The sequence below is a fragment of the Antechinus flavipes genome, chromosome 6 (assembly GCF_016432865.1).
Source record: "Antechinus flavipes isolate AdamAnt ecotype Samford, QLD, Australia chromosome 6, AdamAnt_v2, whole genome shotgun sequence".
NCBI lineage: Eukaryota > Metazoa > Chordata > Mammalia > Dasyuromorphia > Dasyuridae > Antechinus > Antechinus flavipes.
Genome location: NC_067403.1, coordinates 28,745,379 through 28,759,254, shown reverse-complemented (window position 1 = coordinate 28,759,254; position 13,876 = coordinate 28,745,379). Strand labels below are relative to the sequence as shown.

Sequence of the window (13,876 nt, the reverse complement as noted above, 5' to 3'; positions counted from 1 at the left end):
GAAATAGCAAAGAAGGACTTTATTTTTAAATAAAAGAGAAATCTAAGCATATTTGTAAATATAGAAGCTAGTGAAGGAGAGTAAAAAAGAAGAATAAGAAAATGATTAACCAATGGAATATAGTACTGGAAGAAATATGAGGAATGGGGATTAAGGACACTGATGCAGAAATTAATATTGGAAGGGAGGAAGGTCTTCTCAGAAGTAAAGCAGAAAACTGGAAAATGTTTTACATTCAAGAGTTCTGATAAAGGCCTCATTTCTAAAATATAGAGAGAACTGGCTCAAATTTCTAAGAATACAAGCCATTCTCCAATTGATAAATGGTCAAAGGATATGAAGAGAATTTTCAAACAAAGAAATTAAAGCCATTTCTGGTCATATGAAGAAATGCTTTAAATCACTATTGATTAGAGAAATGCAAATTAAGACAACTCTAAGGTACCACTACACACACACCTTCCAGATTGACTAAGATGACAGGAAAAGATAAAGATAAATGTTGAAGGGGGTGGTGAAAATTGGGACACTAATACATTGTTTATGGAGTTATAAACCAATCCCACCATTCTGAAAAGCAATTTGGATCTATCCCCAAAGGGCTATCAAACTGTGCATATCCTTTGATCCAGCAGTATCACTACTAGGCCTGTATCCCAAAGAGATCATAAAAAAAGGGCAAAGGATCCACATGTGCAAATGTTTGTGGCAGCCCTTTTTTGTAGTGACAAGGAGCTGGAAAGTGAGTCAATAGCCCATCAGCTGGAGAATGGCTGAATAAGTTATGGTATATGAATGTTACAGATTACAACTGATCTATAAGAAACAATCAGCAGGATGTTTTCGGAGAGGTCTAGAATGAGTAGAAGCAAGAGAACAGTGTACATGGCAACAACAGAATTATGTGATAATCAGCTGTGATGGACTTGATTTTTTAACAGTGAGATTATTCAGGCCAATTCCAATAGAATTGTGATTAAGAAAGCCATCTGTAAACAGAGAGAGGACTATGGGAACTGAGTGTGGATTATAGCATAGTATTTTCATCTTTTCTATTGTTGTTTCTTTGCTTTTTCCCCCTTTTTGACCTGATTTTTCTTGTACAGCATGATAATGTGAAACTATGAATAGAAGAACTGTACATATTTAAGATCCTGGGGGCAAGTCATTTAACCGCAATTGCTTTGCCGCTCTTCCACCAAAAAATCAATTAATAATAAAAATGAACAGTACACTGGATTTGAAATTAGAAGACCTATGTTCTAACATGATTAATATGTTTTATACATGTATAAACTACATTAAATTCCTTCCAATTTCAGAGATTAGAGAGGGGAGGGAGCTTGGAATTCAAAATTTTAAAACAAATGTTTTTTGTACATATAATTGAGAAAAAAAAAATAAACACTATTCAAAAAAAGAAAGTCTACCTATGTTCAAATCCTGCCTCAGACATAATGGTTTTTGGGCAAGTCATTTAGACAGTTTCCCCACCCATAAAAATGGGGATATCAGGGATCCCCCTCCAAGGCTGCTATGAGAATCAAATAAGACAGTATTTGTAAAGTGCTGTGCACACTTTGCTATGTAAATGTCAATTAGCTGTTATTAGAAGGCCCAGAAGTAACCAAAGTAGTATAGTGTCTGATAAACCTAAGGACACTATCTATTGGATGGACCTCTACAAAAACCAGAAATCAGTCTGCCATGAGAAGGACAATAGGACTGACAAATTATATTCTATATCAGGGGTCCTCAAACTTTTAAAATAGGGGGCCAGTTCACTATCCCTCAGACTGCTGGAGGGCCGGAGTAAAGTAAAAACAAAAACTTTGTTTTGTGGGCCTTTAAATAAAGAAACTTCATAGCCCTAGGTGAGGGGGATAATCGTCCTCAGCTGCCGCATCTGGCCCATGGGCCATAGTTTGAGGACCCCTGAAGCCTACAACAAGCTTCAAAATGGAAACAAGATCTATACAGAAAAGGTCAAAAGATTTTATTTTATCACAACTAAAGAGGACACCTTTCACAATAATGGCTAGAAGAATTCTTAATTACAATGAAACATTTTCAGAATTACATGGCTGGCCTTCTTATCCCATATTTCATTTCATCATCCATAACTTGAGGAAAAAAAAAGCCCATGAGTTCTGAGGCCCTTTTCATCTGTAAATAGTATGTGGACACTCTCAGAGAAGAGCATTCCCACTGAGTTGCCTCAATCCAGACTTTCACATCATTTCTAGCCATCTCCACACTCTTGCTGTCTGCTCCTTGAAAATCCATTTTGTGCTGTCTTCTTCCACTAGATTATAAGCAGTTTTTGAGACAGGGGACTTATCTTATTTGCCTATATCTGTATCCTTGGCATTCAGCACAATATGTAACATATACCTTAATAAAGACTTTGCCTCAATACCTAAAAAAATAAGACAGGTAATTACAAAAGTGAGAAGTGACAATTATAGGAATATAAATTTACAAGCAAAGTAAACACAAAAGAAAAACAAAGTTAGGGAAAATCCTGATAGCAAATATATTTGATAAAAATCTTATGAAAGTTGGCGCTATGTGTGTGTATATGAATGACAGTGAAACAAGAGTGATTTCCAATAGACAAGTTGAAAAAAGTGTAAAAAAATTTTTCATAACTAATATAAACCTATCAAAGAATGTTCTTAATCACCCATAAGAAGAGACAAAATAAAACATTTCTAAAAGTCTATCACATGCCCATTAGCCTGGCAAGAATGAAAGAAGTAGCAAAGTTAAAAAACTAAATGAATTACAAGTGCTAAATGAGATAGACAGATACATAGATAGTTATCAGGCATGATCAATGTGTTATTTTTTTTTTATTTGATTATTTGATTATACTTTTTTGGCTAGGAAGATGATTCTCCATGCAGTTGATGTTAGTGAAAAATGATAAAAATATAAAAAATATAAAGCATAGATAAAAGAAAAAATACAGGAAAAAAGTTCATGTGAAGACAAAAATAAGTAGGGTAATTAATGGAAATTTATAATCCTCTTTTTGTTCTTCACTGGAACCCTGAAATATTTGTTCATGATTGTGAAGATCATGAATTTTTTTTAATTTAAAAAAAATGATCATATAAGGTCTCGTAAAAGAAATAAAGGAAAACAGCATTAAGGATCCAGCTGAGGTTAGATAATAACTTTTTCCATCAGTCCTCAGCTCTGAGAGGGATATAGGAACTGGGAGTTGTACAGGATTGAGGAAGATCAAAAAAATGAGAGACAGAAAAAGTTATCATTTTAAAATTGACCAAAGAATAATGATAATGAAAATGATAGTGTTGGGATGGAAAAATTAAAACTTCATGTTGAAGCTAAAGAGTAAGCTCAATAATGTGTGTGTAAAGCAAGGACAAAGAGTATTGTCAGAGGTGAATTTATGACTTAAAAATCTTAAAGGCCAAGCAACTTTTGAGTTATAAGTGAACTCTAGGAATAGAAAGCTAAAGGTTCAAGTTTAAGAGAATCCTAGCCAAAATAACTTAAGGTTTCTTCCAACATTAAGATTCAATAATTTTAAGTTCATGTAGAAGATGAAAGGAAAGGGGGCCCTGAAATGGATAGCAAAAAAAGAATGCTAATTAATACAAAACACGAAGAATTTCACTTTCACACACTGCAAAAAATAAAAGTTAGAACCAACAACAAAAAGTTACAAGAATTTGAGAATGGATGAAAAAACAATGGCATATGAATGCAATGGAATATACTGTGCTTAAATGATGAAAGAGGGCCAGAAAAACTTGTATAAAATGATGCAAAGTAAAGTGAACAGAACCAAATGAACTAATCATACATTAACAACAAGTAATAACTTGGAAGAGTTAAAAATTCTGATAAAGCATCATGATCAATCACAATTAGGACATCCAGTAGAAGTTTTAAACTAAGAGTACTGAATAAGAAATATTTTTTAGACATGGTCAATGCTGACATTGGTTTTGCTTATCTCCACATATTTGTTATAAGAGCTTTCTTTTTCTTTATTGAGGACTAAGGGGAGGGAAAAAAAAATAGCTCTTTAATAAAAAGAAGAAAAATGTTTTTAAAACATGACAAAAATTTTGGGAAAGTAGATTTCAATTCAATAAAAGAATATTTGAAGAAGTACATCTATTGAAGTACATCTATCTCTGTAGAAAATATTTGAGAAATAGGCTTAAATCTTATAAATTCTTGCCCAATGCTAAGGGTTTGAGACAGATAAAAAAGGAAAACTCTAAAAAACAACCGATTGATAAAGATGATCAAAAATAAGAAAATGAAAATTGTTCAAAGGGCTGTGAGAGGACAGTGGCACTAATGAATTGGGGATGAAGTGATGAACTGATTCAACAATTTTAGAAATCAATTTGAACTAGATCTTAAAATTCTCTAAACTGCACAAGGCGTCTGACAAAGGTATAACACACTAGGCATATACCCCAAAGAAACAAGGAAAAGACTAACTAGGATCATCAACAAAATGATCATGACAAAGCTAGATGTCTGAAGTATCAAATAAATGAAAAATAAAGAAAGAGATATAGAAGACAAATTTTCAAAGATCAAATTTAAATGATCAAAAAGTATGATATTTGTAAAGCACTTTAGCACAATACCTAGGCATACAGCTGCCACTTAATAAAATGGTTGTGGGTCTATCTGTACCCCTTTAGACACACTAAATGAGAATGATTATTTTCTTCATTTCTATTTGTTATAAGGGTTTTGGGGGGCAGACAGACTGAAAAGGTAGTAAAACAGACACCATAAGAAAGGAAAAAAGAATTAATGAAGCATTTTTATGTAACACAAAAAATAGCTTCAAAATGGGACAATGACAAGCAAAGAATGTTGTTCTACTTTTTTTTAAAGCAAATCTTTTTATTTAAGTATTCATATACTGTCTTTCTAACTTTTTAACTTTTATAAGTGTCTCTGACAAGTCTCATTTCTCAAATATATAGTGAACTGAATAAAATTTATATGAATACAAATCTATCCCCCAATTGGTAAAAGGCTAAAGGATATGAACATAGAGTTCTCAGATTAAAAAAAAAAAAAAAAAATCAAAGCTATCCACCTCATGTAAAAAAATGCTCTAAATCATTATTAATTAGAGAGATGCAAATTAAAATAAATCTGAGGTACCTCCTTACACCTATCAGATTGGCTAACATAAAAGGAAAATGATAAATACTGGAAGAGATGAAGGAAAATTGGGACATAGATGCACTGGGGAGGGGGATGGTGTATGGAGGAGGGAGTAAAAGATGTGTACAGATCCAATTTGTGCTAAAAGAGCAATTTGTAACTATGACCAAAGGACCATAAAACTGGACATGTTCTTTGATCCAGCAAAACAGCTATAAGGTCTATTTCCCAAAAAGATCAAAAAAGGAAAAGCACCTATATATGTAAAAAAATATTTGTAGCAGCTCTTTTTGTGATCGCAAGGAAATGAAAATTTAGGGAATTGCCATTAATTAGGGAATGGCTGAACAAGGTATGGCATATGATTATGATGGAATACAACTGATGCAAAGTAAACCAAGAAAAACCAGAAACATTGTACACAGTGAAAGCAATACTGTAAAATGTACAATGATCAAAACTGTGAATGCCTTAGCTATTCTCAGCAACACAAAGATCCAAAACAAATCCAAAGGAATTATGATGAAAAATTACTGAAACATACTGTTTATATGGTTTTTCACTTTTTTTGGGGGGTAGGGGAGGGTGAGAAAGGGACTAACATGGAAATATTTCACATGACTGCACGTGTAAAATCTATATAAAATTGCTTACTGTCTGAAGGAGAGAGGGAAAGAATTTGGAACTAACATTTTTTTTAAATGTTAAAAATTGTCTAAGTAATAAAAATGAAATACTTTTTTAAAAAGGAAAAAAAAAAAGAAAAAAAAAATCTTTCAATTCCAATCTTAAAGGCATCCTTTCATTTCCTGCCCGACACTGACCATATATCCAGAATTCTGAAGGTGCCTTAATAAAAACAAAATTATTCCTATAAATTGCCTAGACAAGAGAATATTATATACTTATTAACATTCCTCCCAGTAAGGTATCCTCAAACTACTACTACAGGGTACTAACATTTATTACTGTTATAACAGAAATGATGAAATTGATTCACCAACCTAAAATATGCTCGGCATAATTCTAGTCTTTCCAAAAGTTCCTCAAGAACTGCAATATCAAAATATAGAGATAAAATTTATATACAAGCTTAAGACAACTAAAAGTAGAAGTCATAAAAGGATCAAAATACAATAAAGTAGCTAAAAGAAAGAAATAGTAATTTCGAATTTAGAGGGGAAAAAGGGATCAGGAACCAATTAAATTGTTGTGAAAGAAGGCAGAATTTTAGTTAAATCTTGAAAAATGGTTATTGTATTATAGGCAAAAGGCATATTCCAATCAGAGGGCATAAAAAAGAAAGATTAGATCAAATTATGGAAGACCTGAATTTAAAAGTTAGATTACATGAACAAAAAAAGTCAAAAATTCAAGAAACACTGAAGTTTTCTTTTCAACTAAAAACTGACAGGTACAGACTTGTAGTTTAGGATGATTAATCTAGTGGTGATATAAAGGAAGAATTAGAAAGGAAAAGAACAAGACGCTGAGAAAATATTGCAATTGTTCAGATAAGAATTAAAACTTCAATTAAATAGCATCAAGAAAAAAAAAGTTGCCCACATCAAAATCATATATCCATAGTTTAATACCACCTACTGATCTATATTAAATCATTTCTGACGGCAATTAAAACCCATCAATTCTTGTAAAGAATTTTTTCTTGATTTCTGGGTATGTGGCCAATTCCACATGAAGGATATGAGCCAGCATATCCTGCTGCCTTCCAACAAACTTACTGCTTTTAATTCTCCTTTCCACTAGTTTTTAAAATCCACTGCACATTCAGAGTTTACATGTAGCAAATAGTTTTATAACTGTAATAGTAGTAACTGCTGAAATATATGTTGACTTAATGGGCCAAGAAATGTAAAATAGCTTAAAAGGTCATGCACAAAAATATGTTTACAATACCTTAGGGGGATTAAATGGATATGTTTCTGGTATTTTTATCTCTAGTTGGTATCTTCCTCCTAAAAAAAATTAAGAAGTTAGGAATATTAAATGAAATAAATTTCCATAAATTCTTAAAATCATATAAATTTACATTGATCATAACAAGTCAGCATAAATAAAACAAACTCAGAAGTTCAGAAAGCAATACTTTTTTTAAAAAGGTGAGACTTATTTTTATTAAAATTTAAAGCAGACACTAACTACACCATTCAACATAGAAGACATGCATTTAGTGAGCTATTAGCTATTATAATCGACAAGAGAACCAGCTCCCCTCAAAACAGTCAACTGTTTCAAGAGAACTTTCAACTACAGATGCCATTAAGAAAAGTGGCTGATCTAAATTTTAACCCTTTTTATTTTTTCCTTCCTTTTTAGTAATTGTGATAAGAAAAAAAAAAAAAAGTGTTTTCATGAGTACCCTAGAAACAGAAACTACCCCTCCACTGATTTACTAAAGTCCCAAGAATAACTACCTTCTAAGTACATGAAAGAAGAGAAATATTCATATAACATGGGATGGATGAACCATACATTGACTTTTACAGTGTTGATTCAAATATTAGCTTAGAACACTTTCTCTAAGACTTTCCTCAACAACTCTAGGAGTCAAAAAATATAAAACTGTTTGCTAAAGTGGACATTAGTTCCCAAAATCAGGGATACAGAATTATAAGAAACAACCAAAGTAGTGGTCTGTACCAAGTACAATCTTTTCTGCTTCCATTATTTTGGGTCACCAAATAAGGGAATAAAAAAGAAATCTACTTTCTTCCTAACTTTCCAGACCACTTTTCCTTTTCCTGCAAATTTTATGATGCTGTTCCATGAGGGGCCAAAACACTCATGAGCCAGCAGAATTCACCTAGGAAAGTATATATATGATAGCCTGTGTATATGTGTGTGTGGGGGGGGGGGGGGGGGGGGGAGACTGGAGGTGAGAAAAATACCAGCAGTAGTCAAAATTTAAAAGCTAACATTGAATTTTAAGAAATTTTATAAATATGGAAAAAACATTCAGATTTCAAAAAGTATAGCAACATTAAAAATGCCCTCAAAAGAAATATGATCCTTTCTTTCCTTTATTTCAAAGATCCTGTTATCATTCTATTAAAGGTGCTTTTTCTATCTTCCATTAAAAATGTATATCATATACCAAAATGTTTAAGACTTGTACCACTCTTGAAGCCTTAAGTCATCATTCCTAATATAATGAACATATAACCAGTGTATCTAGTTACACTGTTTTAAAATTTCAAATTTAGAACAAAGGTATAACTATAATTATGGAGTCATTATCTTAAAAATAAAAAAAATTATAAGATTATCACCATCAAGGAAATATAAGAAAATCCATAAAGTGAATTTGTATATGTTAGCAATGAATAGATACAGACTTGCTCTCAATCCCAATCAAAGTTAGGAAAATGTTAGAAAAAAAGGTAGAAAAGTAACTATTCCTGATTATGGGAGTATAAAATTTAAAAGATACTTAAGAAATCAACAGCAATTTATAAAATTATTCAGTAATTCAGCTTTCTATAATATTAAAAAATATATAGAAACTGTCTGTGCTATTCTTGCTACTAGGAGATGGTTTGGAATAGTTTGCTATCTCACCTGAAAACTCCCATATTAACACCCAGCTATCTCAGACCTTCAAAAATAATACCACCCCCCCCCAAAAAAAAATTACAAAAGTTAAAAGACTAGAAATATTTATATATGTTAAACTTTTTATGTAGAAGGCTCTACGTTTATAAGCTCATGTAATTTTTAAGAATATGAATATTTGTATTAGTGATTGAAAAAAATAAAATATTACTCAAATTCATCTATTTTAACTATGACCAATGTGACTGGAAACATATCAACAATGCTCATCAGTTCAAAAATTCTAATCATTTAAAGCACTAAGCTAAATCAGTGCTCCATTTTCATTTTTTCTTTGCCTTAAAGCTAGCTTAGTTGTTTAAAGATACACACACACACACACACACACACACACACACACACACATTTCCAAACTCTACAATAAGAAACTAATATATATATATATATATATAAAATATATTATGTACTATATGAAATATAATAGGTAAAGATATGTGTGTATTTAACGATATATAGTAATACTTATATTAATGTTTTTAGTAATATACTTAATATATATATTATTATATGATAGAGGACTATAAATGTATGCTCTATATACATAAATATTTATAATTACATTATATATAAATTACATGCTTATATGGTAGGGGAATATATTGTAATTTATAATTTAGTAAACTTATAGCTAAAAATGTATCCAAATTTTTTAAAAAGATGTTATGTTATCAAGCTAATAAACACAATATTTGTTCTTGCACATAAAATTAAGATCAATGAGGTAAAAAGGAAATGTTTCCATCACCTGCGTTTAAGCAAATATACATCAAAATCTATAGCAATTATAATCCAAGTAAGCTACAGATAACATCACAGATTGTCAGTGAAGTTGTTTCTAGCAAGAAACACATCATACTTAAAGGCTCATTCCTTCTCGATGATACTTTGTATTGAGAATTGGTCATGAATTCTTCAGGAAAGATCTGTACATTTTTTAATAACGAAATTCTAAAGATCTCCATATTATTCTATAATACTATTTTTCTAAAAGATTTTTAAAGCACAATTACATCACTCATTATAAAAATGTCAAAATATAATATTTTAATAGGTATGGAGATATATATATATATTCTCAAATATTAATAATCTTGAGTTCAATCACACATATATTGAACAATTTATAGAAAATTAATTAAAGGCAATGTGCTAAGGATCTGACTGGGATATAAGTAAAATAAAAATTTTTTAATCACATGAATGGTTTTTTAAATGTTTTTGTATGCCACTACAGACATTCCTATGCCTCCAATGCAGTATGGAAGTGACCCTGTGTTCCTGTACACTAATTCAACCTCTGGCAAGTCCTATTACATTGCAAATGATTCTAATAAGAAAGCAAAAACAGAGTTTAAACTGAGGACAAAGAATGGCAGCATGGTAGTTTAGAAAAAGTATTAGATTTACAATCAGAGGATCTGGGCTCTAATACTGGTTCTGCTAAGTTAATATCAGCACAATCTTGGATAAGTCACAACTCACTCAGGCCTATTTCCTCATCCATAAAAGTTGAAGATTAGAAGAGATGACTGATTACTAAGGTTTCTTCTAGCTCCAGATTCTGTAATTCTCAAATGAATACTCAAATGAAGACTATTTTAGCCACAGCATCTCATCAAATTGTTATGGTTTAAATGGGTTGTGGTCTGTTTGGAAGGGAGTACCCAAACCAGTGCAATTTTGGGTCTTTTAAAGCACTAAAGCAAATTTTTCAACTAAATGTGAAAAAGAAATCTGTATTTCTATTGTTCCACAAAGAATTCTTCACATTTTTACCTTCATCATTTAAATCTTTTACTATCAAAGTCTAAATATCAACATTTCAGGTTAGGAATAAACATCAGACAAATCACACATAAGGATCATTTTGATTTTGGGGTTCTATCTTCTCTTTTTAAACTTCTCACTCCCAACTTCTCTGTAGCAGAGAAAAATAAGTGTTTCCTTTTCAACAGAGTTCCCTTCCAGATTACACACTATGTGCACAAAAATTAAAAGATCGCTAAATGTCAAAATGACCTAAATGAAAATTATATAAAATAAAAAAATTAAAGCAAGACATATCACAGATGCCAAGTAAATAATAACATCTATACTTTATGAGATAGAACTACAGTATACATCTTATATAATCATATGCAAAATATTACCACAGCTCCACTAAATCCTGCTGATACAAAAAATATAACTATTAAATCTTAATTACTTAAATATTAAAAACCATATCTAGGTTCAAAGAAGAAGAAAAAAATCTAGTCTAGATAAATGGAATTCAAATTAAAATGTCAATTGCATTATATAAAAGAATTAAATTACTCTCAAAAAAATCTAATGGGGGGAGGTTTTTTTAAAAAAATTAATGTGAACTACAACTTTATCAAAATAAACCCTACTTTACAAAATGTTTTACACAAAAAATATACTACTTGCCTTCATACGGTGTGTCTGGCGGTCCCGCTATTTCTCCTCTTAATTCTGTAAAGTTTTCATCTACAAGATCTACTTTAATTTGATTTTTGCTCGTCTTAAAAATAAACAGAAAAAAAATCAGTTAAGTAAGCAACAAATAAACATCTATTTTTTTTAAAATGCCACAGCTTTTAAAGCATTTTTTACAACAGTTTAAAAAAACATTCTTCAAATTAAAATTCTCAGTGAAGTTTTAGAACTCTTTTCAAAAGCATAAATTTTATGCCAAGTAAAAAGTGATCTATTGCTTTAGTATGTTTAAGAAGTGGGGTGAGGGTGAGTTGTAGAGGAGCTCAGCCCACCACATTGGAAAGAGGAAAGGAAAGTGTTGAAATATATTCCATTCCAGGAGGGTAAGGAGGAATTCAGATAATCTAACAATCTAACCTAGAAGGGAAAAGGAAGAAGGGATATAATAGATTTGGGGGAGGAGAGGAGGGGAGAGGGAAGAGGAGCTTCTGTGTAACCTAGCAAGAGTGGGCCTAGCAAGAGGCCCACTTAAAAAAGATATTTAACCATGTAAAAAGGACACCATTCCCCCCCCCAAAAAAAAACAAGTCAAACAAGCAAAAAGAAGTGAGCACCAAAAAAATTAATTTCAAGTTTATGACACTAAGATTATTTGCACAAAACCAAAATAAATTTTGAACTTGAGGAAAAAATCCTTTGCATCAAATATCTGTGCTATAAGTTTGTGATATCCAAGATATTCAAAGAAACACAAATATAAGACAAGGAACACAATGAATAGGGGATTAAAAGACAATACCACAAATCTACTGAAAGGAAGAAATGCAAACTATCAGGAACCATATGAAGGGGCAGCTAGGTGGCGCAGTGGATAGAGCACTAGCCCTGAGATCTGGAGGACCTGAGTGTTCAAATCTGACCTAAAATACTTAACACCTCCTAGGCAAGTCACTTAATCCGAATGGCTTCAGGGGAAAAAAAAAAGAACCATATTCCCAGTCACTAAGAGTTTCTCATGCAAAGATAATTCTGAGGTTTGTAGTTTTAATTTCCATACATACAAAATGAGGGTGTTGGAATAGATGACTTCTAATGTCCCTTCAAAGTTAATCTTTGAACCTCTAATCTTCCTCCTCTGGGACACGCAAACCTACCCTACAAAAACACCTTTAATTTGACACAATATGTACTACATCTATTTTCCCTTTCATCATAAGAAAAAACTTTTACTAAAAAGGACCATATATCTTTTCTGATCCGTATTTCCTCTTCTTACGCACTCCTTAATCAGGGGTCCTCAAACTTTTTAAATAGGGGGCCAGTTCACTGTCCCTCAGATGGTTGGAGGGCTGGACTATAGTAAAAACAAAAACTTCGTTTTGTGGGCCTTTAAATAAAGAAACTTCATAGCCCTGGGTGAGGGGGATAAACGTCCTCAGCTGCTGCATCTGGCCTGCAGGCCTTAGTTTGAGGACCCCTGCTTTAATCCCTCATAATTTGGCTTCCTGCCTCACTCTGGATTTTCATGACAGTGTTCTCTCATTTCACCTCCTATAAACTAGGATGGCCCTTTTCATTCTTCTAGCTTTATGGTCATCTATACTCTGCTACTTAGGGTACACATCAAAGGGACTCATCTTTCCTTTTTATATTCTCTACCCTAAAATAGCAAGTATCTGTACAACATGGCAAAGCCCTTTATAAATATCTCACTTTATCCTTGCAACACCGTTGTATAGGAGGTGCCATTATCTTCATTTTACATTAGGAAACTGAGGAGGGGAAGTAACATGACTCATTTAGGGACATAAGCCCAGTTAGATGTCTGAGACCACATCTAACCCAGGTCTTTACTGTCCAGATTTGTATCCACTATGCTAATTGCCTTAGTCCGTGCCCCATGCATTCATTACCTTTTAGGTTACTCCAAAATCAATATAGTCAGCCCTAGTGTAAGTTATAAGTTTAAGTACTTATATAAGTTATATATAAGTTTAGAACTTATATATAATATATTGCCAATTGAGATATGTATCTCAATTTCAACACATTAAAAAAACAAAAACAAAAACAAAAACAAAGCCTCATCTGTTCAGTCAAAACCTACCACTCTTCCTACAATATTCTGACAAATCCTACACAAAGTACCACTTAGTAACCCACTCCACAGCTTCAGAGAGGAGCTGGACTCTTCAGTCTTACCAAGACATCTCTTGCATCACTTTTCTCCATGCCCCCACCAATTTAGAACTTAACTGCTTCATATCTAGACCATAGCAAAAGTCTTCTAATTTTAGTTCCTACTTCAAGTCTCTCCTCTATCCAATCACTCTCCAATTATTCCTAAAGCAATGCTCTGAGCAAGTTATTTCCCTGCTCAAAAAGGTCCAGTGGTCCCTATTGACTATAGGATAAAACAAATTTCTCTGATTCAAATTCCTTTACAGCCTGTTTCTAACTTCATTTCTGGACTTCTTATTCATTACTCTACTTCATCTATTCTAAATGCTCCCATCAAACTAACTTGCTTGCTGTTCTAAATAAACAATATCTCTTGGTCTCCATATCTTTGCAAGACTGGAATTTATTCCCTCTTAATTTCCGCTCTTAAGATTCACCTAATTCC

At 32.2% G+C, this 13,876-nt stretch overlaps 1 protein-coding gene across 3 annotated transcripts in view; it reads right to left on the bottom strand.

Moving 5' to 3' along the window:
- UBE2K (ubiquitin conjugating enzyme E2 K) overlaps positions 1-13,876 on the bottom strand; it is a 70,803-nt gene that overhangs the window by 36,624 nt on the left and 20,303 nt on the right. For 2 of the 3 annotated variants that reach the window (XM_051965640.1, XM_051965642.1), the window contains exons 2-3: positions 11,242-11,335; positions 7,096-7,154 (exon numbers count right to left, since the gene is read on the bottom strand). The exons of the other annotated variant lie outside the window; for it this stretch is intronic. In XM_051965640.1, coding sequence (XP_051821600.1) covers positions 7,096-7,154; positions 11,242-11,335 — 153 coding nt within the window. The remainder of the gene's footprint in view (positions 1-7,095; positions 7,155-11,241; positions 11,336-13,876) is intronic. 3 annotated transcript variants of the gene reach the window in all.